Source organism: Sceloporus occidentalis, unplaced genomic scaffold, assembly GCF_023333645.1.
Source record: "Sceloporus occidentalis isolate IW3139 unplaced genomic scaffold, rSceOcc1.0.p SCAF_3, whole genome shotgun sequence".
In the NCBI taxonomy this organism is placed as follows: domain Eukaryota; kingdom Metazoa; phylum Chordata; class Lepidosauria; order Squamata; family Phrynosomatidae; genus Sceloporus; species Sceloporus occidentalis.
Window position 1 is genome coordinate 7,325,465 of NW_028316983.1, and position 27,363 is coordinate 7,352,827.

At 43.0% G+C, this 27,363-nt stretch overlaps 1 protein-coding gene across 3 annotated transcripts in view; it reads right to left on the reverse strand.

Moving 5' to 3' along the window:
• ZNF512B (zinc finger protein 512B) overlaps window positions 1-27,363 on the reverse strand; it is a 96,175-nt gene that overhangs the window by 56,627 nt on the left and 12,185 nt on the right. For 2 of the 3 annotated variants that reach the window (XM_089513563.1, XM_089513566.1), the window contains exons 2-3: window positions 5,999-6,124; window positions 2,641-2,720 (exon numbers count right to left, since the gene is read on the reverse strand). In XM_089513563.1, the coding sequence (XP_089369689.1) occupies window positions 2,641-2,720; window positions 5,999-6,122 (204 nt within the window). In that variant the 5' untranslated portion in view covers window positions 6,123-6,124. Of the gene's footprint in view, window positions 1-2,640; window positions 2,721-5,998; window positions 6,125-6,596; window positions 6,652-27,363 lie in introns of those variants that run through there. The other variant, XM_089513565.1, reaches the window with a different exon arrangement.

The window sequence follows — 27,363 nt, forward strand, 5'->3', positions numbered from 1 at the left end:
ATCATTAAATAGAGAGTCTGTGAACATCTAGATGGCAATTCCATAATCACAAAAACTCAATATGGGTTTCAGAGAAACAGGTCATGCCAGACAAATCTAATCTCTTTCTTTGATAAAATTACCAGCTTGGTAGATGAAGGGAATGCTGTGGATATAGTATATCTTGATTTCAGTAAGGCCTTTGACAAGGTTTCCCATGACATTCTTGCACACAAGCTTGTAAAATGTGGGCTAGACAAGGCAACTATTACATGGATTTGTAACTGGTTGACCGGACGAACCCAAAGGGTGCTCAACAATGGCTCCTTTTCATCCTGGAGAGAAGTGACGAGTGGGGTTCCACAGGGCTCTGTCCTGGGCCCAGTGCTATTCAACATCTTTATCAATGACCTGGATGACAGAATTGGGAGTATACTTATCAAATTTGCAGATGACACCAAATTAGGAGGAATAGCTAATACTCCAGAGGACAGGATCAACATTCAAAATGACCTGAATAGACTAGAAAGCTGGGCCACAGCTAACAAAATGAAATTCAACACGGAGAAATGTAAGGTATTGCACTTAGGGTGGAAAAACAAAATGCAGAAATATAGGATGGGGGACACCTGGCTGAATGAAACTACGTGTAAAAGGGATCTAGGAGTCCAAGTAGACCACAAGTTGAACATGAGTGAACAGTGTGATGTGGCAGCTAAAAAGGCCAATGCAATTTTAGGCTGCATCAATAAAAGTATAGTGTCTAGATCAAGAGAAGTAATAGTGCCACTGTATTCTGCTTTGGTCAGGCCCCACCTAGAATATTGTGTCCAGTTCTGGGCGCCACAATTCAGGAAGGACATTGAAAAACTGGAGCGTGTCCAAAGGAGGGCGACAAAAATGGTGAAGGGTCTGGAAACCATCTCCTATGAGGAACGATTTAGGGAGCTGGGGATGTTTAGCCTGGAGAAAAGAAGGTTAAGAGGTGATATGATAGCCCTGTTTAAATATTTGAAGGGATGTCATATTGAGGAGGGAACAAGCTTGTTTTCTTCTGCTCCAGAGAACAGAACCCGGAACAATGGATGCAAGCTGCAGGAAAAGAGATTCCACCTCAACATTAGGAGGAACTTCCTGAAAGTAAGGGCTGTTCGACAGTGGAATGCACTTCCTCGGAGGGTGATAGAGTCTCCTTCCTTGGAGGTCTTTAAACAGAGGCTGGATGGCCATCTGTCAGGGATGCTTTGATTTGGATTTCCTGCATGGCAGGGGGTTGGACTGGATGGCCCTAGTGGTCTCTTCCAACTCTATGATTCCATGATTCTATGATTCTATGAAGTTGAGGGAACAAGGACTTTTCCTTCACTGTTCTGGGAATGAATCATGTCCGACTAATAACATGCAAAACAGCACCAGGGCTTGAATCCTCATGTGACCAGTGGCTGCTTCTGCATCAGGAAGGAAGTATATCTGCTCCAGGTTTTACTCCAAATTTGAAAAGAACTAACCAATACAATCCTATATCCCTGATAGATTCAGCACTTTGGATATGTCCTTTAAAGTTGAGGATAGAGTCACTGTCTACACTGATGTGAGATCCATGAACCACCACTCAACCCTACGATTCTATGACTCTATGTGCTATTTTATGATTATATATGTGCTGCTGTTATTTTGAGTAACCTTCTTCAATCCTTCAGATGTGCTGGGTAACAATTCCCATCATGCCCAGTCAGTGTACTGGCTGGGGATAATAAGGGCTGCAATCCAAGACATCAATGGGGCAGCTTAATAGCTTCAGGCACAACAGCTGTCACCTTCCAAACTCTGCAGGTCTCCTCATCGTTTGAGGTATCTGATACACCTAGACCTTAACAGCTGGATTTCCTTCCATCTCTGATGTGCAGGTGAGCTTTACTAGGTGCCTGCAAGCCACATGCCCTCTCTCCAATATCTCAGCCTCCCTGGGCTTACCGGTGGGGCAGGCAGCGATGTTGTGACCTGTCAATTGCTCACAGATGTAATTTTAATTTTTTATGTATTTCTATTGATATACTTGTATTTGTATTTTATACTAGGTTGTAATCCCGCCTCAATCCACCTGGGAGAGGTGGGAAAATATAAATGAAATTATTATTATTACTATTATTATTGTGATAATTGGAGAGCATGGCATGGAAATTTCTTTTTTTTGGACAACTCCCTGAATTCCCCAGCCAACAGGGCTAGTGGCAGAGGGGATTCTGGGTGTTGTTGTCTGAGAATTGTTGACTTCTGTTCACTTTTGCCTTGTTTTTACAAATCTTGTTTTAAAATCTTGTTTTTTAAAAGGCCTAAAATAGTCCTGGAAAGAACATGTTGAAAAGAACTCCATGTCCTCTAGGGCCATGGAATTTGGGGGCATTCTGGGAACAAAGTTTTCGTGGGAGCATGTGTCAGGGGGGACGGTGCCTTCCAAAGTTTCCAGGGGGGCTAATGCACCCCTTAGCCTTCCCCAGTTGCTCACCCATGACACAGAAATAGGATCTAATCCAGTATAAGGCAGCTTCTGACACTGAAATTGACCAAAACGTCAATTTCCTGTTCCATCCCTTCTCTACCCCCCCCCACCGCCCCCCCAATTAACATAACAGATGAAGCACATTTTAAAAAAAATCTTACTGGAATATCTTTCAGGCCCTGGCTGTCTGCCTTGGGTCTCCCTTTCCGTTTGCCTTCAGTTTTATCATTGGTTGCATTTCCTGCCAAGAGAAATGAGGAGAGGGAGATGGTAAGGTTGGTGAAATCAACATATCTGTCAAACCTGACATCTCCTTGCATGCCCATTGATTTAAATCCCCTTTCCATTCTGCAATCAACAGAGCTGGCAAAAAGGAAGACTCAGCATTGACCTCTATATTCCATTTATAATACAGTCAGCCCTCTGCATCCATGGATTTTTTATTCACAGATTCAAGCAACCACAGTTTGAAAATATTTTTAAAATATACAAATTCCAAAAGACAAAAACCTTGACTTTGCCATTTTATATAAGAAACACCATCTTACCATGCCACTGTATATAGTGGAACTTAAGCATCCACAGATTTTGGTATCCAAGGGGGGTCCTAGAACCAAATCCCAGCAGATACCGAGGGTCCATTGTATTGAATAATATTTTTATCAATTAAAAGTAGTAAAAGGGAGGGAAAAGCTCAGGAAAATGATGACATTGGGTACATATGTTTTCACACAAGATGCAAACCTCATCTTTCTCCTCTTTACACTCAAGAATCACAACTCAGAAAAGTTACTTTTAATAAATAATAATAATATAATAATAAAAAATTATTTTTATCCCACCTCTCCCAAAGGATCGAGGTGGTGTACATAAATAAAACATATAACTTGTTTTGGATAACTCCTGGAATCTCCCAGCCATCATGAACCAGTAATTGAGTTACATTGGGCCCTCCACATTTGCTGGGTTAGGGGTGCAGGATCCCCGTGAAAGTGGGAAAATACCTGAGAGAACACCTCTAGGAATTTCTAGGTCCACCAGTGCAGCTCTATGGTCAACATCCTCTAGAAATCTACCACAGAATTTACCTGGAGGACCTACAAGTGCCTAGAGAAATGTTTTCTCTAAGAATCTCTGGGTCCTCCATCACAACACTATGGTCAACATCCAGCAGAGTCGCCCTTGAGGACATAGAGATTCCTAGAGAGAAGATATTACTCAAACCCGTAAATAATAAAATCTGCAAAAGTCAAAGCCACAAATGCAGAGGGCTGATTGTAAATCTGAGGTCTAAAGATCTGCCATCGTTAGATACAGGGAGGTATAGAAATATTTAAATAAATAAACAAGCACTCATCTAATCAGCTGTTATAATTAGCAATTTATTACATTTTTAAAGAGAAACTTTTGCCCTTTCTCAAAAGTTATGAAAATGGCTACATTTAATTGACTATTAAGGCATAGCTATGTCAATAAAGGTACTTAATATTTACTTTTCACCAAGAAAAGTAAAATAACTCTTTGTTGTTTAGTTGTCACAAAAACAACTTTTCTGAGCCCGCTGTGAATGTTATCAATGCTGCAAAGAAAGAAGAGTGTTGTGTTTGCAACTGGAAATTAAGACTGATACATAAAAAATAAATACAGTGGGTCCTTATTATCTGGTGGGATTTGGTTCCAGGAACAAGCCCCCCCCCCCCCCCGGTGGATAACAAAAATCTGTGGATGGTAAAGTCCCATTAAATATAATGGCATAGCAAAATGGTATTTCTTATATAACATGGAAAATTAAGGTTTGCTATTTGGAATTTATAATTTTTTTTGAATATTTCCAATCCGTGAGTGCTTGAATCTTTGGATAAAATAATTCGTGGATAAGGAAGGCTGACTGCAAACAAATAAAAAAGCCTTTGCCATAACACAGCTTAACATACAGTTTTCCCCACTCCACATCCACTGATTTTTTTATTCATGGAGTCAAGCATCCACGGAGAATATTTTTAAAAAATGTAAATTACAAAAAGCAAACCTTGATTTTAATAAAATAATAATAAAACTTTTTATTACTACCCTGCTTTTTGTGAAAACAATCAAAGCGGCTTACAATGTTAAAAGAATACACCATATATACAAAATGCCCCCCCTCCTTAAAAAAGAATCAAATAATTTAAGGTTAAAATTACATGAACAATTAAAACAATAATGGTGGGCAAAATCATCAGATATATGTGGGGGGTCGCTACATGACGGAGTAATTTATTCTGGGAAGGCCTGCCGGAAGAGGTCCGTCTTAACAGCTTTCTTGAAGCTATCTAGATTGGTGATTTGACCGACCTCATCTGGCAGGCCATTCCACAGGCTGGGAGCGTTTGCAGAAAAAGCCCTCTGGGAGGTTGCAGTCAATCTGGTCTTTATAGGCTGCAGTAAGTTCCTCCCGGAGGACCTGAGAGCACAGGGCGGATTGTATGGAAGTAGGTGATCCTTTAAATAAGTTGGGCCCAAGCCATGTAGGGCTTTAAATGTAATAACCAACACCTTGTACTGTGCCTGAAAACTAATAGGTAGCCAGTGGAGTGACTTTAATATTGGTGTTATATGATCGCTCCTTGATGATCCAACGATCAACCTGGCCACCATATTCTGTACCAATTGCAGTTTTCGAACTAGGCACAAGGGTAGCCCCATGTAGAGTGAATTGCAAAAATCAAGTCTTGAGGTTACCAGTGAATGTACTACAGTTTCAAGGTCCCCTGGTTCCAGGAAAGGACACAACTGGCGTTTCAGCCGAAGCTGATAACAGGCATTCTTGACCATCACATTCACCTTATTTCTCATATGAAGCAACAGGTCAAGAAGTACACCCAGACTGTGAACACAGTCCTTTGAGGAGAGCGTGAACCCCTCTAGGACTGGAGGTTGCAACCAGATGCCTGGCTTAGGAGCCCCTACTATAAGTACCTCTGTTTTGTCTGGATTCAGTTTGAGCTTGTTTTCCCTCATCCAGTCCATTACTGCCTCAAGACACTGATTGAGGGAAGAAATGCCATCTGTCATTGTTGCTGATGACAGACATGGAGAAATATATTTGGGTGTCATCAGCGTACTGATAACAGCCCACCCCATTCTGCCATTTTATAAAGGGACACCATTTTACTAAGCCATTGTATATAATGGGACTTGAGCATCCATGGACTTTGGTATCCAGAGAGATCCTAGAACCATACCCCAGTGGATAACAAGGCTCCACTGTATGCCTTTTATTTTCTAGCATTCTGCAGTGTCTTTTCCATCCAGCTCTCCCTCAAGAACAAGAGAACAATTAAGACAAAGCTTTGGAATGTTACTTTCCTGAATGGCAAATCCCACGGGATGGAATTCCACAAGATATTATCACAGCAGTTAAAGTGGATTCACAGTGCTATAACAGTATAGTGTGAAAGGTCCCCTGGACAGCACCAGGCAAAGTTTGCCACGACTGAAAAGCAGACAAATCTTTTAAAAGGTGATGTGCTTGCTTACCAAGCCTTGACTGCTCGTATGCTGGATTTAGCTTCATCTCCACCTTGCTGCTTTCCTTGTCCATGCTGGTCTTGCTGGATCCACCGACCTTCTTTCCAACTCGGTAGGAATAAGAATCTGCCATGGCTGAAAATGAAGGGGACAGGGTCAGACACATAGATTGAGCAACGTGGCAACAGAACGTGGCAAAGCTAACATTTTGGAGACTATAGCTCCCAGGATGCATGAAATGTTTGACCACTACCTATGATGCCTACAGAAGACTGGGAGATATAGTCCAAGGAGATTACTATGTGGCTTTCATACCACAGTTAGACCCAGAAAAAAAGGCTTTGGGGATACATATTGCAGAACTGCACCTCCAACTTGTAGCTACTTTGTTCCTAAAGCACAGTTAGGGTGTCCCTTTACACTGATTAATGATGATGATGATGATGATGATGATGATGATGATGATGATAAATTTATTTATATCCCGCCTCTCTACAAAATGCAATCAGGGCAGCTTACAAGGCTAAAATATACAGTCCCAACCCTCAACCCACCCACCCCCTTAAAATACAATTAAACAATGTGGAATTTAAAACATAAAACATACTTAAAAACAATTCAATAAACTGTGGTGAAGTCAGAGGTCAGCAATTAGATTTTCCTTCTGATGGCCGGAGAACTATTCAGCAAAGGCCTGAATATGAGTGAAACATAGAATCATAAGAGTTGGAAGAAATATTAAGGGCCTGGGATACTGTGTCCGGTTCTGAGTTCCACAATTCAAAAAGGATGTTGAGAAGCTGGAGTGTGTCCAGAAGAGGGGGACCAAAATGGTGAAGGATCTGGAAACCATGCCTTATGTGGAGACTTAGAGAGCTCGGTATGTTTAGCCTGGAGAAGAGAAAGTTAAGAGGTGATATGATATTAAGTATTTGAAGCGGTGTCATATTGAGGATGGAGCAGGCTTGTTTTCTGCTGCTCTAGAGAATAGGATCTGGAACAATGGATGCAACCTAGAGGAAAAAAGATTCCACCTAAACGTTAGGAGGAACATCCTGACAATAAAAGCTGTTTGACACTGGAATACACTCCCTTGAAGACTGGTGGAGTCTCCTTCTTTAGAGGTTTTTCAACAGAGGCTGGGTGGCCATCTGTCAGGGGTGCTTTGACTGGTATTCCTGCATGGCAGGGGGTTGGACCGGATGGCCTTCCAACTCTATGATTCTATGATTTACCCCTGAAGATGACCATACAGCCTCTGTTTAAAAACCTCCAAAGAAAAAGAGTCCACCACACTCCAAGGCAGTGTCTTCCACCGACAAACAGCTCTTACTGTCAGGAGGTTCTTTCTAACATTCAGCTGGACTCTCTTTTCTTGTAGTTTGAATCAATTGCTCTGTGTCCTAGTCTCGGGAGCAGCAGAAAACAAGTTTGCTCAATCTTCAGCATAATATCATTTCAAATACTTAAACAGGGCTATCATGTCACCTCTTAACCTTCTCTTCCCCAGGCTAAACATATCCATCTCCCTATGTAGACCTCCATAGGACATGGTTTTCAGGGCCTTCATCATTTTGGTCACCCTCCTCTGGACATAATAATAATAATAATAATAATAATAATAATAATAATAATAATAAGTTTTATTTATAAACCGCTATTCCGTGTTGATCATAGTGGTATACAGGTAAAAATTGCAATATCAAATACAAAATACAGGATAAAAATTGCAATACATAAATAAAACTTCAATAAAAACATTTCAAAATACAGATTAAAATCATACATCAAATCCAGGCCAGCTAAATGTGCTCGATAATGCTGTACATATAGGGGGGAGTCATATATCATCAAGGAACATCGGGGAAGGCTTGCCGAAACAGGAAGGTCTTGAGTCTCTTTTTAAAGAGATCCAGGGAGGTGGCGGAGCGGAGTTCCTCAGGAAGGGTGTTCCAGATCCCAGGGGCCAAGATAGAAAAGGCCCTTTGTGAGGTTGATACATATCTCGTTATCGGGATCCTCAACAGATTCTTCCCAGACGACCTGAGTGTGCGGGGCGGACTATATGGGGAGAGGCGGTCCTCCAAGTACCCTGGGCCCAAGCCATTTAGGGCTTCATAGGTTATAACCAACACCTTGTATTGTGCCCGGAAGCGAACAGGCAGCCAATGGAGATCATGCAGAATCGGTGTTATATGGTCGGCCCTAGGACATCCAGAGACCAACCTAGCTGCCATATTCTGCACTAGCTGAAGCTTCCAGGTTTGGTACAAAGGTTGCCCCATGTAGAGCGCATTACAGAAATCCAACCGAGAGGTTACCAGAGCATGTACCACTGTTTCAAGGTCCTCCCGGCCTAGGTAGGGTCGCAGGTGGTGTATCAGCCGAAGCTGGTAACAGGTGCTTCTGACCGTCGCATCCACCTGAGAAGTCAGCTGGAGCGACGAGTCCAAAAGCACCCCCAAACTGCGAACTGAGTCCTTCAGGGGGAGCGTGACCCCATTCAGGACAGGTGGACAAATTTCACCACCCAGACCGGGGGAGCCTATTACCAGTACTTCCATTTTCTCTGGATTCAAGCTGAGTTTGTTTTTCCTCATCCAGCCCATTACCGACTCCAAGCAGGCATTTAGAGGAGAGATGCCATCCCTAGTTACTGCATCAGTCGGGGACACAGAGAAGCATATTTGGGTGTCATCAGCGTACTGAAAACACCGTGCCCCGTGTCTCCGGATGATCTCTCCCAGTGGTTTCATGTAAATGTTAAATAGCATGGGGGACAGAATAGCTCATTGGGGGACACCAGATGTAAGCGCCCTCTTATCGGAGCAGACGTTCCCCAGCTGCACCATCTGGAATCTACCCGAGAGGTAGGAACGGAACCACTGGAGCGCAGTGCCCCCGATACCTAACTCCCTCAGGCGTTCCAGAAGGATACCATGGTCAATGGTATCGAAAGCTGCTGAGAAGTCCAAAAGCACTAACAGGGACACGCCTCCCCTGTCCATGCCCAGACGGAGATCATCGACTAAGGCAACCATGGCAGTCTCAACTCCATAGCCCGCCCAGAAGCCAGTTTGAAATGGGTCTAGAAAATCTGTTTCTTCCAAGATCCCTTGAAGCTGGAAAGCAACTGCTCTCTCGATCACCTTCCCCAAAAAAGGCAGCAGCGAAACTGGCCGATAATTATTCCGAATCAGGGGTCCAGGGAAGGCTTTAGCAGAGGTTTTACTACTGCTGATTTTAAGCTCGATGGAAAATGCCCCTCCCTGAAGGATGAATTAATTATACGGCGTAACATAGAGGTTACCGCCATTCCCCCCTGGACCGCCAGCCATGAAGGACAGGGATCGAGAGAGCGTGTTGTCTTCCTAACACTTCGAAGAATCTTGTCCACTTCCTCGGTACTCACAAACTCAAAATGATCCAGTCTAATGGAGTCCACGGAAGATCTGGAAACCTCTCTTATAGGATCTGAAGAAATACTGGCGTCGAGATCAGCCCTTAGCCGAGAGATTTTATCAGCGAAGAAGTTGTTAAATTCGTCACAGCAGGCTTTAGATGGTTCTAAAATAGGGTTCAGGGAGCGGGGGCAGTTGTGTTAGCTCCCTCACTACCCTGAACAGCTCTGCCGGATGCGACTCCGTGGACGCAATACGTGAAGCATAAAACGAATGTTTAGCTGCACTTATTGCCACTCCGTAAGCCTTCAAAAGAGACCTTGTCGGCTAAGTGCTGATGTCTTCGCCAGTTGCGCTCTAGTCGTTGCATGGCCCGCTTCCTTTCCCTGAGGTCTTCCGTGTACCAGGGTTGCTTATTGGAAGCAGGCCGGAAAGGACGCTTGGGAGCGATACTGTGTATAGCCCTGGAAAGATCTCTATCCCAGGTGTTAGTGAGGGCATCAACAGAGTCACCGTCAGTTCCAACCATATAACCCTCTAGGGCTTCTTGGAACCTTTTGGGTTCCATCAGCCTTCGAGGGTGGACCATCCTGATAGGTCCTCCACCCCCGGGAGGGGGGGGCTTAAGGTAGAAGCCTTGATTCGAGCGTCGACCAGGAAATGGCCCGTCCATGATAGGGTAGAGACATTAAAGATCTCTGCCCACGGAGTATCTGTGTCCGTATTAAAGACAACGTCGAGAGTATTACCAGCGCAATGCGTGGGCCCTGAAACCAATTGGGACAGGCCCATGGCAGTCATGGTAGCCATGAACTCCCGAGCTGCACCTGTTGGACCTTGACTGGCCTCGAAAGGGATGTTGAGATCCTCCAGAACAAGAAGCCTAGGAGACTCCAACACCAGTTCCGAGACCAGTTGTGTCAGCTCGGCCAGGGAGTCTGTTATGCTCCAGCTAGTCAACATTTTGAATTTGTGCTGCCCAGAACTAGACACAATATTCCAGGTGAGATATGACCAAAACAGAATAGAGTGGCACTATTACTTCCCTCGATCTAGACGCTATACTCCCATTGATGCAGCCAAAAATCATATTGCCTTTTTTAGCTGCTGCATCACTGGGTTCACCCATGTTCAACTTTTAGCTGACTAAGAATCCGTTTTGCATGTACCGCCATCAATCTTTTTATTTCATGTTTATTGTTATTGCTTTGTATTATCCCCTCTGTTGCTAAAAAGGATTGCCTGGGTTCTCGGAAAACCCCGAGATGAGTCCTTGCCTCATGGTTTCTTCTCTCTTTTTCACTGTAAGATATCAGAATGGGTGAAGGAGTGAATTTTAATGAGGGGATCTAAGTGATAACTTTCTAATTTTCCTTGTTAATGGGAAGCTATTCTGAACAGCCACTATAGAATCAGGCATATCTAGGGGTCCTAGGAACCATGGCCTCCCTAAGACACGATAGGCACAAAGTCTCCAACTCTGAGGTCTACATACATTAGCTTAAAGATTAACTAAGGACTATTCCAAACCATTCAAAACCAGGTACTTTTGCTGGCACTACAAAACACAACTGAGCCAGCCTGATGTAGTGGTTTGAGCCTTGGACTGATTACCTGCTCAGCCATGGAACTCACTGGGTAACCTTGGGCAAGCCACATACTCTCAGCCTCAGGGGAAGGCAATATCAAACCTGCTCTGAACAAATCTTGGCAAGAAAATCCTGTGATAGGTTTCCATTAGGGTTGTCGTAAGTCTGAAATGACTTGAAGGTGCACACAACAACAACAACAACAACAACAACACTATAAATACTATAATGAGCCCTAGTGGCGCAGTGGTTAAATGCCTGTACTGCAGCTACTTACCCACAAACCACAAGGTTGTGAGTTCAATACCAGCCAGGGGCTCAGGGTCGACTCAGCTTGGCATCCTTCCGAGGTCGGTTCCCAAGTACCGAGCTTGTTGGGGGCAATTTGCTTACGCTTTGTAAACCAAGGAGTGCTTAAGTGCATTGATAAGTGGTATAGAAATGTACTTGCTATTGTTATTGCTTTGTCTGTCATAGAATCATAGAGTTGGAAGAGGCCACAAGGGCCATCCAGTCCAACCCCCTGCCATGCAGGAACTCACAATAAAAGCACCCCCAACAGATGGCCATCCAGACTCTGTTTAAAGACCTTCAAAGAAGGAGACTCCACCACAGATCTTACCATCATGAAGTTCCTTCTAATGTTGAGGTGGAATCTCTTTTCCTGTAGCTTGCATCCATTGTTTCAGGTCCTATTCTCTGGAGCAGCAGAAAACAAGCTTGCTCCATTCTCAATATGATATCCCTTCAAATATTTAAACAGGGCTATCATATCACCTCTGTCAGGCTATTTAAAACCATAAACTTGGTCACAGAGCCACAAATTTGGTATGTTGTCTAAAGGGAGAGTATAGCAAGTTTTTGGATGTGATCTATCAACTGCTTTGGGTATCTTTTGAAAAAGGACTTTGGATTTGTACATCATCGCCATCATGTGCTCTAGAACACATGTTTATTAAACAGTTTTGACCAATGTTGATGTTTGGGCTTAGGTTGAAGTCTTGAGCACTTTCATGTAAGTTTGAGATGCTGAGCAAGTGGAAACAATCAAAAGGTGGTTTATTTCTCATTTTCTTCCCACAGTAAGCACTAGCCACATGCAACTAACTGCTGAGTAAAATCTAGCCTGAAAGTTACCAGCTGGCCTTGTAACTCCTGAAACATCTCTCAGCCCACCTCCTCTTTCCTGACTTGGCTGCTGTTCTCTATTAGGTACTTCTGAATCAGAGCATCTTTGGGGAGTGATTCACAAGCTGCTGACTGGTTATACTGAAAATACAGGACTGTTGTATTTCATTTGAGGGAAATGAGAAGCTGGGTGGTCAATTAGCAGTCCGAGTGTTGAGCCAGGGTATCAGTGAGAAGCTTACTTGAGATGTTGGATCTGGCCATGGTGACACATGCCTTAGTTACATCCTGGTTGGATTACTGTAATGCACTCTATATGGGGCTGCATTTGAAGAGTGTTAGGAAATTAAACTAGTCCAAAGAGCTGCAGCGAGATTAATGGGTGCTGGCTACAGGGATCACACAACTGCCTTGTTGAAACAGCTCCACTGGCTACCAGTCCATTTCTGGGCACAATTTAAAGCACTGGTTATCCCTTTTAAAGCCCTACACAGCATAAGTGCAGGATAGATATTATCATTAAATCTTAAAGTTAGGATTGTCCATGCCATCGTATTTCTCATTTCTATGCATGGTTGTGAAACCTGGGCAGTGAAGAAAGCTGATACAGGAGAAAAAATCAATGCATTTGAGATACGGTGCTGGAGAAGAGTTCTGACAATACCATGGACTTCTAGAAAGATAAATAAATGGATCCTAGAGCAAATCAGGCCTCAACTCTCCCTAGATGCAAAGGAGAGTAAACTGAAGTTGTATTTTGAGCCATATGATGAGACAAAAGAACTCACTAGAAAAGTTTATAATGCTTGGGAAAGTTGGGGGCAATAGGAGAGCAGAAGACCACATACCAGATGGATAGATTCAATCAGAGAAGCCACGGCCATAAATCTGCAAGAGCTGAACATGTCAGTTGAGGATTGGGGGACTTGAGCAGCCACGGATTTTAGTATCCAAGGGGAGTGGGTCCTGGAACCAAACCCCAGCAGATACCAAGGGTCCACTGTATGTTGTAATGTGGTTTTATTTTTTCAGATTGTTTAATTGTTTTTTAACTTTTGTATTTTGTGGATTTTAACATTTTAAAAAAAACCACTTGTCAGCCACTTTTGAGTCTCAATCTGGGAAAAAGGTGGGATATAAACAAAGGGGAGAAGCACCCAAAAAGTGGCCTGCAGAGGAGCAGTCTGGATTCAGGGCTGATCCTCTGAGATGGCTTGGGGTTGTCCGCATGGGTCAAACAGTTTAGTTTAGATAATGCAGGCCAAAACACTCATGGCAGGATCGGGCCAGGAACAGAGAGGCAACTTGCCTCTGAATACTAGTTTTTGGAGTATTGTAGGAAGATGGTTATACTGCTTTTTGAGTTGTGAGCTTCCAATAGGCACCCCATTGGTCACAGAGGAAAACAGAAATTTAATTCATAACTGAAGAAAGCAGGGAGCTGAGAAAAATAAGGCATGAGAGGAAAATGGGAAACTGGATTAAATAGGTCTTTGGTTTCAAGCTGCCTGGCTTTTCTTGAGTCGTGTTCAATAAATGGGATTTGATTTACAGCACTTGTAATAGTGTTCATCTGCCTTTTCTGTTAAATGTCACAAGAAGCACACAAGAGAAAGACACACCAAAGTGCTCCTGGTAACAGCCTTCTCTAAAAAATTATCCGATTTCATTCTTTTTTTTCCTCCCACACTCATACACTCATTTATACCAGTTGGGTATCCCTTCTCCAAAATGATTGGGAATAGAAGCATTTTGGAGTTGGAATTTCGGAGTTTGGAATATTTGCATATACTGTACACAACATATGAGATATCTTGGAGATGTGATCCAAGTCTAAAAATGAAATTCATTTATGTTTTGTATACACATTATATGCTAGGTAATTTTACACATATTTTTTAATAATTTTGTGTATGAAACAAAGTTTGTGTACACCGAACCTTCAGAAAGTAAAAGTGTCACTATCTCAGTCACCTATGTGGACAATTTTGGATTTTGGAATGTTTTGGAATTCGAAATTTCACATAAGGAAGACTCAAGGCTTGAGATATATGCAAGGATCGGTGAAATGGTAGGAGGAATGGATTTATGCCAAGGACCATTCTTGGGTTTCTGTCATTTCACAGATCCTCAGACTCTGTCCAGCCTCATGTCTTTTTGCCACCTACTTCCGCCTTCAAGGCAGCAGCTGCGGTACTTCTGCTCATTCATCTCTCTCTAGTCTCATGTCTTGTTCATTCATTAATTGTATCATGGATGAGAAGTGAGGTTGGAGAAAGTCTGAGGATCTGAGACATGAACAAGCAGGAGTGCCACAGCCACTACCTTGAAGGCAGCTGGCAGCAAAATACTTCAGATATTGGAAGTTTTCGGATTGCAGATTTCCAAATTAGATGTGTTCAACCTGTATTAAACCTCATGTTCTTTACATCTCAAATATGAAGAAATTTGTAAAAGTTTTTTCTTGGGGAAAAAACAACAGCCTGAAATGAAATTATTGCACATATGTACTGGGCAAATTCCATAAACCTAGCTATTCCCAGAAGGATGAAGGGCATCACTGTATCTTAACCTCCACGGAAATGTTAATTTCTCAGAAAGAACAAGCAGCACTAACAGCGTCCACAGAGCACTACATTGGGGTTGAATATGTTAAGTCCCTATATGTGGAGTTATGCCCTGATTGCCTGATTGAGCCATGAGACACTTGTGTTGCAAGGCAACGTGGCACAACTGAATGCACACCCAAATACACAACTGAATGTGTATGCAAATGCACACCCACAAGTGCACCCATGAACATCTTTGTGAACCATAGTGTAGCATGCACAGCTCCACCTGTACAACTCTGAGATGAATGCAGATGTTCTTCATAAGACAAAAATGACCAACCTCTTCCATAGGGAACTTACGCTTGTATATAACACCAGTCATTGAATACCAAAGTCAGGATTGTCCATGCTATCATATTTCTAATTTCTATGTATAATTGGAAAATCTGGGCAGAGCAGAAAAGTGACAAGAAGAAAATAAACACATTTTAAATGTGAGGTTGTAGAAGAGTTCTATGGACACCATGGACTGCTAAAAAGACAAATCAATGGGTCCTAGAGCAAATCAAGACTTAACTCTCCCTACAAGCCAAGATGACTAAACTGAGGCTGGACATATCATGAGAAGGCACAGCTTACTAGAAAAGAGAATAACGCTTGCTAAGGTAGAATGCAGTAGGAACAGAAGACCCCATTACAGGTGGACAGATGCAAGAAAGCTGTGGTACTGAGTTTGCAATACCTAAGCAGGGGTGTTAATAACAGGGTGACTTGGACCTCTGTCATTCATAGGTCCTCATAAGTCAAAGTCAACTTCACAGCAATTAATAACACCAACACAGAAACAAACAAAATTCAGGACAGAGATTCAGAGTCAGGCATCTAACATGGAAGTACTCAAAGTCCTGAGTCTTGATGGTTTCTCCCACATTTGAATTTTTAAAACCTCAAATTCTATTCCTCCCCAAAATACTGAAACATTTGTGAATTTTTGGTAATTTCTTATTAAAATATTAACTGAAACAGAATTCTCACCCATCCCTAGCCATCACCTGCCCATCTCCATACCAGACTTGGTCCAAGAACTGCCAAGAGCAGCAAATGTGAGTGCTACATTATGCACAGTCCCTGGATTAGGTATCCTTGAATTGTGCTGTTGTGTACCTTCAAGTTATTTCCAATTTATGCTGACCCTAAAGCCAAATTTCTTGGCAGGATTTGTTCAGAAGGGGTTTGCCATGGCCTTCTGCTGAGGGTGAGAGAGTGTGACTTGTCCAAGGTTGCCTACTGGCTTTCCATTCCCTAAGTGTGGATTTGAACCAGAATCCTTGTCCAATACTCATACTCCATAGCATGCTGGGCCTCTGCTACAATACATAACTGTAAATTACATTTTCTGCAATTCACATTTTTGCATTCAGCTGACCCATTATTCAATTTAGCAATTATACAAGCAATTCTGTTTTTGAAGTCTGTTGCTGCTGTGTAATTTCAAGTCATTTCTGACTTATGGCAATCCTAGGGCGAATCTATGATAGGGTTTATTTAGCAAAATTTGCTCAGAGGAGTTTTGCCTTTGCCATTCTCTGAAGCTAAGAGAGTGTAACTTGGCCAAGGTCACCTTGGGAGTCTCCATAGCTGGACCCCACTTTTGCAGCCCTGTGGCCCCCATTAGTCACCCAACCCCTTAAAAAACCAGTGTTTTGTTGCAGTTTTGGGCTTTTTTCACATACAAAAACTACAGTGAAGACTCCTCTACGGGGCATAAATGTGGGTTTCAAGGGCTGAGTATGGATTCATACCTTGATCTCCATACCTTGATCATACCTTGATCTCTAGTCTAATGCTCAGATCACTGCACCACACTGACTATATTCTCTCCAGTGTATTATGGCAAACCATTCCTCTCAGAAATAAATTTTAGAGAACAAGAGGGAAAATGAACAGCCAGCCAAGACAATATGTATATGCATTAGCCTTGCCAGATTGAAAACTGGAGACATCTTTTGCTCCTTTAATGGTTGTGCAGAAAAGGGAACTGCAGCAGGTGTTGTCTGTCATGCAACCAGGTAACAGGCAACACATGAGGAAATTCTTACACACAATTATTAAAAGTACAGGAACTGTCTCCCATTTTTTCACCCTGGTAACCCTAATGTATGCATGTATATTTAACATGTCTTTTTATTAACACTTTTTCTATTTAATTTGCCTTTTAAATGTATGTATGCCTACTTGATTTTTAACAGTTTTAACCTTTCAGGCTGTTTTGCATCACCAACTCATTTAATGTGTTTTTATCCTGTTTAAATTTATTTTATTATTTAAATCTAGGGGGAAAATATATATAGTGCATACAGTTGGCCCTCTGTTTTTGCATGGGATCCGTTCCAGACACCCTCCTCCGCAAAAACGGAGACTTGCCGATATTCAAGCACTATAGGTTTGAATGGGGCACATGCCCGTGAATGTGGGGGGGGGCACCATGTGGGAGGTGCCCCATTGACATTAAGGGAGGTCTCCTTTCCGTGAATATTCAAGCCCACAGATCTTAAGACAGTGAGAACGGAGGGGCGACTGTATTATTTTACTTTAATGGCATCCTAAAATCCCACAATAAAGGGCATCATACTAGTCTTTTAATAAGTTAATGTAGAAAGAGGATCGAAAAGAAAACTTTGAGGAGTCTCTAGTAGAAGTGAAAAGTACAGTCGCCCCTCCGTTTCTGTGGACTTCGAAAACATGTCCCTCGCCCATTCATAGGCAGCAAATGGAGGGGGACAAAATGGGGCATGTGCCGCCATTCAAACCAGTGGGGCTGAATACCAGCGATTTTCCATTTCTGTGGTGTGTGTGTGTCCGGAATGGATTCCCATGAAAACGGAGGGACTACTGTAGTTTGAGTGCTGGACTACAACTCTGTGTGCCAAGATTCGATTCCCAGCTCAGCCATGAAACCCACTGGGTCTTAGGCAAGTCACGTCCTCTCAGCCTCAGAGGAAGGCAATGGTAAACCTCCTCTGAACAAATATTGCCAAGAAAACCCCATGATGCCAAATCTTGCCATGAAAACCCATTAGGGTTGCCATAAGTCGGAATTAACTTGAAGGCACAAAACAACAAACAACAAATCAGAGACGCAAACAGGAACAACACTGCAGCTTCCTAGACTGGTCCTTTCTAGGGGACCAGCCTAGGGATTCTCCTACAAAGATCTTCATCCCTTTCTATCAGAACACAAGGAAAGAGAAACTGACATCAGCATCTCTGCAGGACTGGGAAAGAAAACCTTCATTTAATTACTGGGCAGGCAAATAAAGTCAAAAATTATGTCAAGGTGGAACTGTACTGCTGATAGCGCTGCTCTGTCTGTTCAGTCTGCAAAGAGCCTTGAACCAACCAGTAGGGTTTCAAGTAATTGGTATTAACTGGCAGCAAGTCAACTTTGATTTACAACGACCCTATGAATGAGAGACCTCCAAGCCACCTGTTAACAACAGCCCTGCTCAGGTCTTGCAAACTCAACATCGTGGAACCTTGAGTCGATACATCCGTAATGCGTCCTTCCTCTTTTCCGATATCTTCCTACTTTACTCAGCATTGTCTTTTTCTATGAGTCATGCCTTCTTGTGGTATTTCCAAAGTAGAATAGCCTCAGTTTAGACATTTTGGCTTCTATAGAGTTCAGGTTTGATTTTGCTCTACAATCCATTTCTGTGCCTTTTTAGCAGCCTGTTACATCCACAGGACTACTACTGTATTCTCTAGCATTACATTTCAAATTAGTTGATTCTTTTTCTTTTCCTTTCTTTACTGTCCAGCTTCTAACAAGCAAGACACAGAAATTGGAAAGACTATCGCATGGACAAGCCTGACCTCGGTATTCAATGTTTTAAACAATACAGTACTTAACACCTATGTCAGAAAATGGTCAACCACTCTGAAACTGTTCGTATTTCATTTTAATGAGAACTTTATTTGCACACACACACACACACACACACACACACTGGGTCTGAGGTAATACAACAATATTTTTGCACAGAAAAAAGGTATTCTGCACAAAAAATGTTTTTTCACTAAGTTTATTTTTAAAATCCCACAAAATGTAAAATAATAATGAACAAATGTCTCACCCCTAACTCTTCTAATCTCACTCAGCAAGGAGAAAACTTCTGAAATTATTCTTTCTTGAATGCCAAAATGTAATATGCAAAGATTTGCATCCTATCTACCAAACCCCTCTGTCACAATTCCAATATCCAGCATGTCCTGGCTCCTACCCCAGTTCCAAGTACTCAGTGCTGGGTTTTAATAGTCCCAGAGAAACCAGAGACAGAAACCATCCAGTCAAGAGGCCTTTCATGAATTCCCTCCACCTTTCCTAGTCTCTATTTTTTCTGCTTCAAGTCAACTTCTCAAGCCTTATGCCTAATGTGGTCCCAGGCAAAGAGCCAATCTGATTCCTTGACATTAATAATTAATAGCCAAGTTGCTGAAAATGGTCTCACTGCAAAACCTGAGGGGAGAGGGGAGCAAGTGAAGGAAGTAAGGTCACTCACAGCAAAACTATAACAAGAATTCTGCCCTGAAAGAGTGATTAACCTAAACCTTTGGCTGCTGTTGTGATCTGCAGTATAATCTGGTTGCCCTTTAAATGCTGAATGGAACAGCTCACATAAAATGAAAACGGCTTGGTGCAGGAATGGTCTGTGTATTAATTAACTTAAGCAATGATCAAGCCACTGCTACCAGCAGCAGAGGGAGAAGAGAAGAGGCAGGCACAGCTCCATCATGCCAAGGCCCAGGAGCAGATGAAAGGCCCCCCTCCATCCCAGATGCCACTGCTGTGGCCAAGAGAGAGGGGGGGCATCAGGCAAAGCTACATCATGTCTAGGCCCAGAAGCAGATAAAGGGCCCTCCCTCCATCCTAACTGCCACTGCCCCTGGCCTCAGAGAACAGAAGCAGAGATAGGCACAGCTGCACTGCCTTGGCCTTGGAGGGAGAGAAGAAGAGATAGGCACAGCTCCATTCCAAGTGCCAATGCTCCTGCTTGGAAAGCATATGAAAGGTTCCCCCTACATCTCAACTGCCACTGCCCTGGCCTCAGAAGGAGAGAAGAAGAGGCATGCACAGCTCCATCATGGCTAGGCCTATAAGCAGATGAAAAACCCTTCCCCCATTCCACCTGCCACTGCCTTGGCCTCATAAGAAAAGAAGCAGAAGCAGGCACAGCTCCATCATGCCCAGTACCTACTGGACATAATACCCACTCCCACTGACATTCCCCTTTCAGATCAAATACTTTCTTTGGGACAGTCAGTCACCCTCCCTTTCTCTTTCAGTTTGGCCTACCTCACAGGGTTGTTAACCTCACAGGGTTGTTAATAGAAAAAAATAAAAAAGGAAGAGTAGGGCCATATTTACCTTTACTGAAGAAAATCTCCATAAATTATAGTAATATACAGGGGATTTTTAATATAAAAATATGAAAAAATTCTATCATTGTCATGAGCACCACACTACACACAACACAACACAACACCTTTCCCCCAAAACCAGGATTCAAAGCTGCATTCACAATCAGCCTGAACTGGTACAGTCCCCCCCAAGAGTGAAGTGCTTCAGTCTTGGTACAGGTAATAATAAATAATAATAATATAATGATCAAAGGTATCTGAAAGAGGCCTATGGTTCAACAGTTAAATGCTGGTACTGTAGCTATTCACAGCCGTAAGGTTGTGAGCTCAGTCCCAGGCAGGGCTTCAGGGTCCACTCAACCTTGCATCCTTCCATAGGATGCTAAAATGAGTACCCAGCTTGTTGGGGGCAATTAGCTTATACATTGCAAACCGCTTAGAAGTGCTATTGCTACTGTTATTGCTCTACAGGCTTATCCCTTATCCAGAATTCTGAAATATTCCAAAATCCAAAACTGTCCATATGGGAGTCTGAGATGGTGGCACCTTTACTTTCTGACAGTTCAGTGTACACAAACTTTGCTTTATGCACAAAATTATCAAAAATCCTGTGTACAAAATTACCTTCAGGTTATATGTAAAAAGTATATACAAAACATAAAGGAATTTCATGTTTAGACTTGGGTCCCATCTAGGGTTGCCATATCCCGCCGGGGGGCGGGACTTTCCCGGTTTGGGGCGGGTCTGCACGGTCCCGCCCCAGTTTGGCCCCGCCCCCGGGATTCCCCCCCCCCCCACGATGGACGCCAGGCAGGGAAAGGAGCCTCACCTCAGCGAGGCTCGTTCCCTGCTTGGCCTCCTCCGCTGGGGACGGAGGCGGCCTGACGGAGGAAAAGGGCTTCGCCTCAGCGAGGCCCTTTTCCCCTGCCTTGGCGCCTCCTCCGCCGGCCAGGGAGGCGGCCAGGCAGGGGAAAAGGGCTTCGCCTCAGCGAGGCCCTTTTCCCCTGCCTTGGTGCCTCCTCCGCCGGCCAGGGAAGCGGCCTGACGGAGGAAAAGGGTCTCGCCTCGGTGAAGCCCTTTTCCACTGCCTTGCCCCCTCCTCCGCCCTCCTCTCCTCCTCCTCTCCTTCCTCTTCTTCTTCCTCTTCTTCCTCCTCTTCTTCTTACTCTCCTCCTCCTCCTCTTCTTTTTCCTCCTCTCCTCTCCTCCTCCCCGCTTCTTCATCTTCTTCCTCCTCCTCTTCTTCTTCCTCCTCTCCTCCTCCCTTCTTCTTCATCTTCTTCTTCTTACTCTCCTCCTCCTCCTCCTCTTCTTCCTCCTCCTCTTCTTCTCCTCTCCTCCTCCTCCTTTTCTTCATCTTCTCCCTCCTCTTCTTCTCCACCTCTTCTTCTCCACCTCATCCTTCCCCTGTTCCTCCCCTTTTTCTTCCTCTCTACTTCCTCTTCTTCCTCCTCCTCCTTTTCCCCTCTTCCTCCTCCTCCTCTGCTTCTTCCACTCTTCCTCCTCTTCTGGTTTTTGGCCAGAAAGGGAAGCACATTTCTGCCATCTGTCTAGGAATAATGCCAAATGTCCTCCATTTTGATCATGCCTAAGAAACATGCATTTATATGAAATATTTTTCAAAAATAATCAATTGTTTTGCGTGCCCTCCATTTTAAAAAAAATGTGTCCTACATTTGATCATTTGTCCTACATTTGTCCTATATTTGTCCCGGTTTGGAGGTCCTGACTTATGGCAACCCTAGTCCCATCTCTAAGCTATCTCATTACACAAATATTCCAAAATTCAAAACGTTTCAAAATCTAAAGCACTTCTGGTGCCAAGCATTTCAGGCAAGGGAGACTCAACCTCTACTGAAAACAAACGTGAAAGCATTTCCTCATTGCTTAAATGTGTGGAACGTTAAATGCAGACAAAGGCTGCTCCCCCTTTAGAAATATGTACAGCTGCTCCCTTAGTAGTTGAGTCATCCTGTTACTACACTGTCATGATGTTCCTTCCAATCTACCCTTCCATCCTTTGCTTTAAGATCTTGCCGTCATTTTCTGGTTCTTGATTGCAAGAAATGAATGGTTCAGCACAGCTACCCTAATATTAAACAACAACGCAGGCTGGAAATTATCTCATTTGCAAAATCCTGCATTGAAAATAAATACTTAGCTTGCAGTCCTACACTCTCTTATTTGGGAGTAAATCTGACTTAATGCAGTAGAACCTTCATTGAATCAAAGACAGGGGAGGTTATACTGTCAACATTTCTAGTTTTACTCATGGTCTTTGTTATTCCATATTTACAGTACTGAATGTGGCAGGGAAGTAGTGGGTTGTCCACATTTCCAAAGTCCCTTGTGTGAGAGAGTCAGCATATTCTCCTGAATTTCACAGATGAAAACCAGGACACATGCTTGTGGTTATGATGCCAAAAGTTATTAATGCGGAAGCAAACATATGCTAGGAAAAGGTGCAGCAGTTTGCTTATGTCTGAGGCTCCTGGGAAGGGAAAGATTCTGTATATTTCTCTTCTTTCCCCACTGATGTGTTTTCTGAGTGCATACTACTTTTGTACTTTGGACTCAGTTTGCAGCAACTGCAATACCAGTAAAGAAAGAGTAAGGGGTAAAATAAGAGGGGAAAGTAGGGCAAAAGCAAAACCAGGCCATTTTTTTTAAGCAGCTGAAAAAAGTGGGACAATAAGACTGATCCTGGGAGGCGAGTGATACCGGTACCTTTAAAAATATTTTAGAAGGTCTGTTTTTAAAATTTTGCATAAAGAATTGTTTTAACTGGACCCTGTTTTCTGAATGCTGTGGGTAGCCTTGGATGCTGTACAAGGAATGCTAGGATAGATATCAAATAAATAAATATATACCTACATATTACATCAGACTTTAAGAAACTGACTGCAGTGCAACTGGCTTTTAGTGGTGTACTGTTTGTTTTTTAATTTCACGTCCTTCAATATTTTAAAAACTGTGACTGGCGTATAGTTGGCCTTCTGTATGCATGGATTCTTTATCCATGGACTCCACCATCCATGGCTTGAAAATATTTTTAAAAATATATAAAGTCCAAAAAGTAAATCTTGACTTTGCCATTTAATATAAAGGACATTATGTCACTACCCCACCATATAGTATGGGACTTGATATCAACAGGAGGGTCCAGGAAACAAACCCAGGAGATACCAAGAGACCAATGTACCTTGGCCTCATCATGAGACAGGACTCACTAGAAAAGATAATAATGCTTGGTAAGGTGGGGGGAATTAGGAAAAGGGGAAGGCTGAATTCCAGATGCAAAGAAGCCATGGCCCTGAATTTGCAATACCTGAGCAGGGCTGTTGAGAATAGAGTGACTTGGAGGTCTCTCATTCATAGGGTCCTCATAAGGCAACGTCCACTTGAACTCAGTTAACAATCTGTTGACTCACTGCTGAATTACAAATTCAACATATCCACTCTAGTTGAGACTGATCAGTTGGTTTTTTTTTTATTTTTTCCTCTCTTTTATCTTTTAAGTTATGAGGGCTGCATACTGACACGTATCCATGTCTTGCATTAAAATGGATTAAAATGGTGAGTTTTGGCAATATCTTGCATTAAAATGGATTAAAATGGTGGATTCTGGCAATCTCTTTTCTGTTATTGTGAATAAGACATATGCATATACCAGGCTTATGTTCATTTTTAAAATGGAAATATTTGCAACGTTATTTATCCCCTGCTTTTATACCCATATACCCCAATTCAGAAAAACTACACAGGAAATTAGATTTTCCACAAATGTGCTACTTTCCTGTGTAGCATACTGGAGGCATACTTATCAAATTTGCAGATGACACCAAATTAGGGGGAGTAGCTAATACCCCAGAGGACAAGATCAAGATTCAAAATGACCTGAACAGACTAGAAAACTGGGCCATAGCTAACGAAATTCAACACGGAGAAATGTAAGGTACTGCACTTAGGGCGGAAAAATGAAATGCATAGATATAGGTTGGGGGACACCTGGCTTAAGCAGACTACATGTGAAAGGGATGTAGGAGTCCAAGTAGAGCACAAGTTGAACATGAGTCAACAGTGCGATGTGGCAGCTAACAAGGCCAATGCAATTTTAGGCTGCATCAATAAAAGTATAGTGTCTAGATCAAAGGAAGTCATAGTGCCACTGTATTCTGCTTTGGTCAGGCCCCACCTGGAATATTGTATCCAGTTCTGGGCACCACAATTAAAAAAGGACATTGAGAAACTGGAGCGTGTCCAAAGGAGAGTAACTAAAATGGTGAAAGGTCTGGAAACCATGCCCTACAAGGAACGACTTAGGGAGCTGGGGATGTTTAGCCTGGAGAAGAGAAGGTTAAGAGGTGATATGATAGCCCTGTTTAAATATTTGAAGGGATTTCATATTGAGGAGGGAGCAAGCTTGTTTTCTGCTGCTCCAGAGACTGGGACCCGGAGCAATGGATGCAAATTGCAGGAAAAGAGATTCCACCTCAACATTAGGAGGAACTTCCTGACAGTAAGGGCCGTTCGACAGTGGAACACAGCCCTTGGAGTGTAGTGGAGTCTCCTTCCTTGGAGGTCTTCAAGCAGAGGCTGGATGGCTGTTACCCATGCTGCTCCATATAAATTTTGGTATAAATGATAGCCCTTAATGACCCCTAGATGAACTCTAGTAGCCTGTCCACCATTGCCAGCAAGGCATGAGGACATGTACACACACCCCTGAGGGGCACCCACATCATATCTAGGGAGTCGCAAGAGGATTATCATAGGACCAGGAAGAGCAAATGTTTGCCTTGCCTGAGGCTCTCGCCCCCTCCTTGAGTCTGTTGTCCGAGCAGCTTAAGACCACTAAGACAATCAGACAGGGACATCCAGGTGAAAAGAAAGTAATTAAACACCTTTGTTCTCACCATCAAGCACCTTTGCCAGAAGCAAGATTTTGCCTATAAATATCATCAGATTTGCCTGTTCACTGGGCCAGTCTGGATTTCAGGGGGAAGCTCTGTCCCCTTGAACCCTGACCTGGCTCCTGGCTCCTGGCTCCTGACTCTTGACTCCTGGCCAGTCATTCCATGGCTGAGCCTCATGCCATCAGCATCATATTCCATTTGGATTCCTGGAGGGAGTCCACATTCTGGTACGTATCACCCCAGTGATGCCTAAAATCCTATTCCATGCTAACCTATGCTTTTCCTGAGCCTTGTATGTGTGTGTGTATGCTAGTGAATCGTATGTGTTTTCCCCCATTATAAATAAATTGGTTATTAATTCTAGAAGTCTGTCTCAGCTCCATTTATTGGGATCCCCTGGTCTACTCTGTATACACAACGGGAGACGATTCTGTAAGGGCCATCGTAGCAGGCCCTCCTCTTGCAATATTTGAGCTAATAACAATAATAATAAAATTCCCCTAAACGGATCCTTGGCTACATGGCCATTTGTCAGGGATGCTTTGATTGTGATTTCCTGCATGGCAGGGGGTTGGACTGGATGGCCCTTGTGGTCTCTTCCAACTCTACGATTCTATGATTCTATGATTCCTCATTTGGAACTCTCAGAGTAATCTGGGCTAAATGAAAACATCCAACAAAATATTAATGTTCTCTACCCACATCGCATTGCTTCTAGTGAGACGCACACTAAGATCCACATCCCCAGCAACATTCAGATGCAAATACTCATAAAAACGAATAAAAATAAAAAACTCTGCATACCCAGAAATATATCCTAAGGATCATGGAATTGCATCACAATGTTAACACAACAAATGATAAATTGGCTCTTTTTCTGGTACCTTTTTGTATCAGAGGTAGAGGCTCCCCAAATGGTGGAGGAGGATTATCACATGGTTCAAGTGCTGGCTTAGGCTGATACATTCGGATGGATGTATGAATGCAACAAAAGTTGCATCCATACTGCAGAAATAATCCTGTTTGACCCCACTTTAACTACCATGGCTCAATGCTATGGAATTCTGGGATTGTACCACAGATCAATTATGTGTTCCCCAAAGAGACACTCCTTCTGCCCTTTCCAAAACAGTGCCAAACACTGTTTCATTGGAGGATACCAGAATTCTTGTGCATTGGCAAGAAATTAAGTATACGTCCATGTCATTTATGATTACCTAAAGTTTTGCTAGTCCAGTCCTAGGCATTATTCAACTATGTCATCAAGTCCTGCTTCTAACCATCTCTAGAACTTCTGTATATTTAATTCCCACAACCAGCCATGTCATGGTGGCATGTTGTGGGATCATGACTATGTGTACAAAAAACAAATGACTAATGTGTACAAAAAATAAATGTATTTTTAAAATCATGTGAGGCTAAAGTCGCCAGTGTTTCCCATGGAAGAAAATGAGCCCTGCAACTCTACATGATGCTCTGGTTTCGTCTCCCTCAAATCAGCCTCTGGCTATTGTTATTGTGTGCCTTCAAGTCATTTCCGACTTATGACAACCCTAAGGTGAACCCTTCATGGGAATGTTCTTCAGAAGCGGTTTGCTATTGGCATCCTCTGAACCTGAGAGAGTGTGACCAAGGTCACCCAGTGGGTTTACATGGCCGACCCAGAATTTGAACCCTGGTTTCCAGTCACAGTCCAATGCTCAAACCAATACACCATGCTGGCTCGCAACAGGCAGGTAATTTACACCATGTAGCCAAATGAGATGACAGGTTTCAATAACTCCTGATACACCGATAAAGCAATTGATTTGTTCTCAACTGAGGCTCCCTCTCACAAATCTGAATGAACCACTGCATTTCCCGGCACAGAAGTTGTTCTTCTACCATCTACTTTTTAAACTGCTTCTGAATGAAAAGAGCTTAGGAAAAACCCTACTCCACCACACCAAACGGCCCTCTGGTCTAGTTTCCTGTTTCTAAGAGCGGGCAGCAATATATTAAACTAAAGGGACACAGTAAGACAGAATACATAAACATTCAGCTTCCCCCCAGAGCCAATATGCAGAGGTACTATTTTGGAACATGCTGATTCCATCCCTCGCTCTCAGACTTAATATAAGGCAGTGTCTGCACCAATGGGAAAACCCAACTTGCCATTGAGACATCTGGATCCATGTGGAGGACAAGCTGTCTTCACAACTGGCACCCACAACAAGCTAATATCAGTAGCACTGTTTGGAAACTCGCCAAGGCACACCTCTCCTCCTTTTTCCAAAGCTTGTGGGAGGAACAACCATCCTATTGTGCATTAATGTGCTATAATGGTGGTATCACTGTACTAATGTGCCCCTGTGCAATCAGTTTGCAT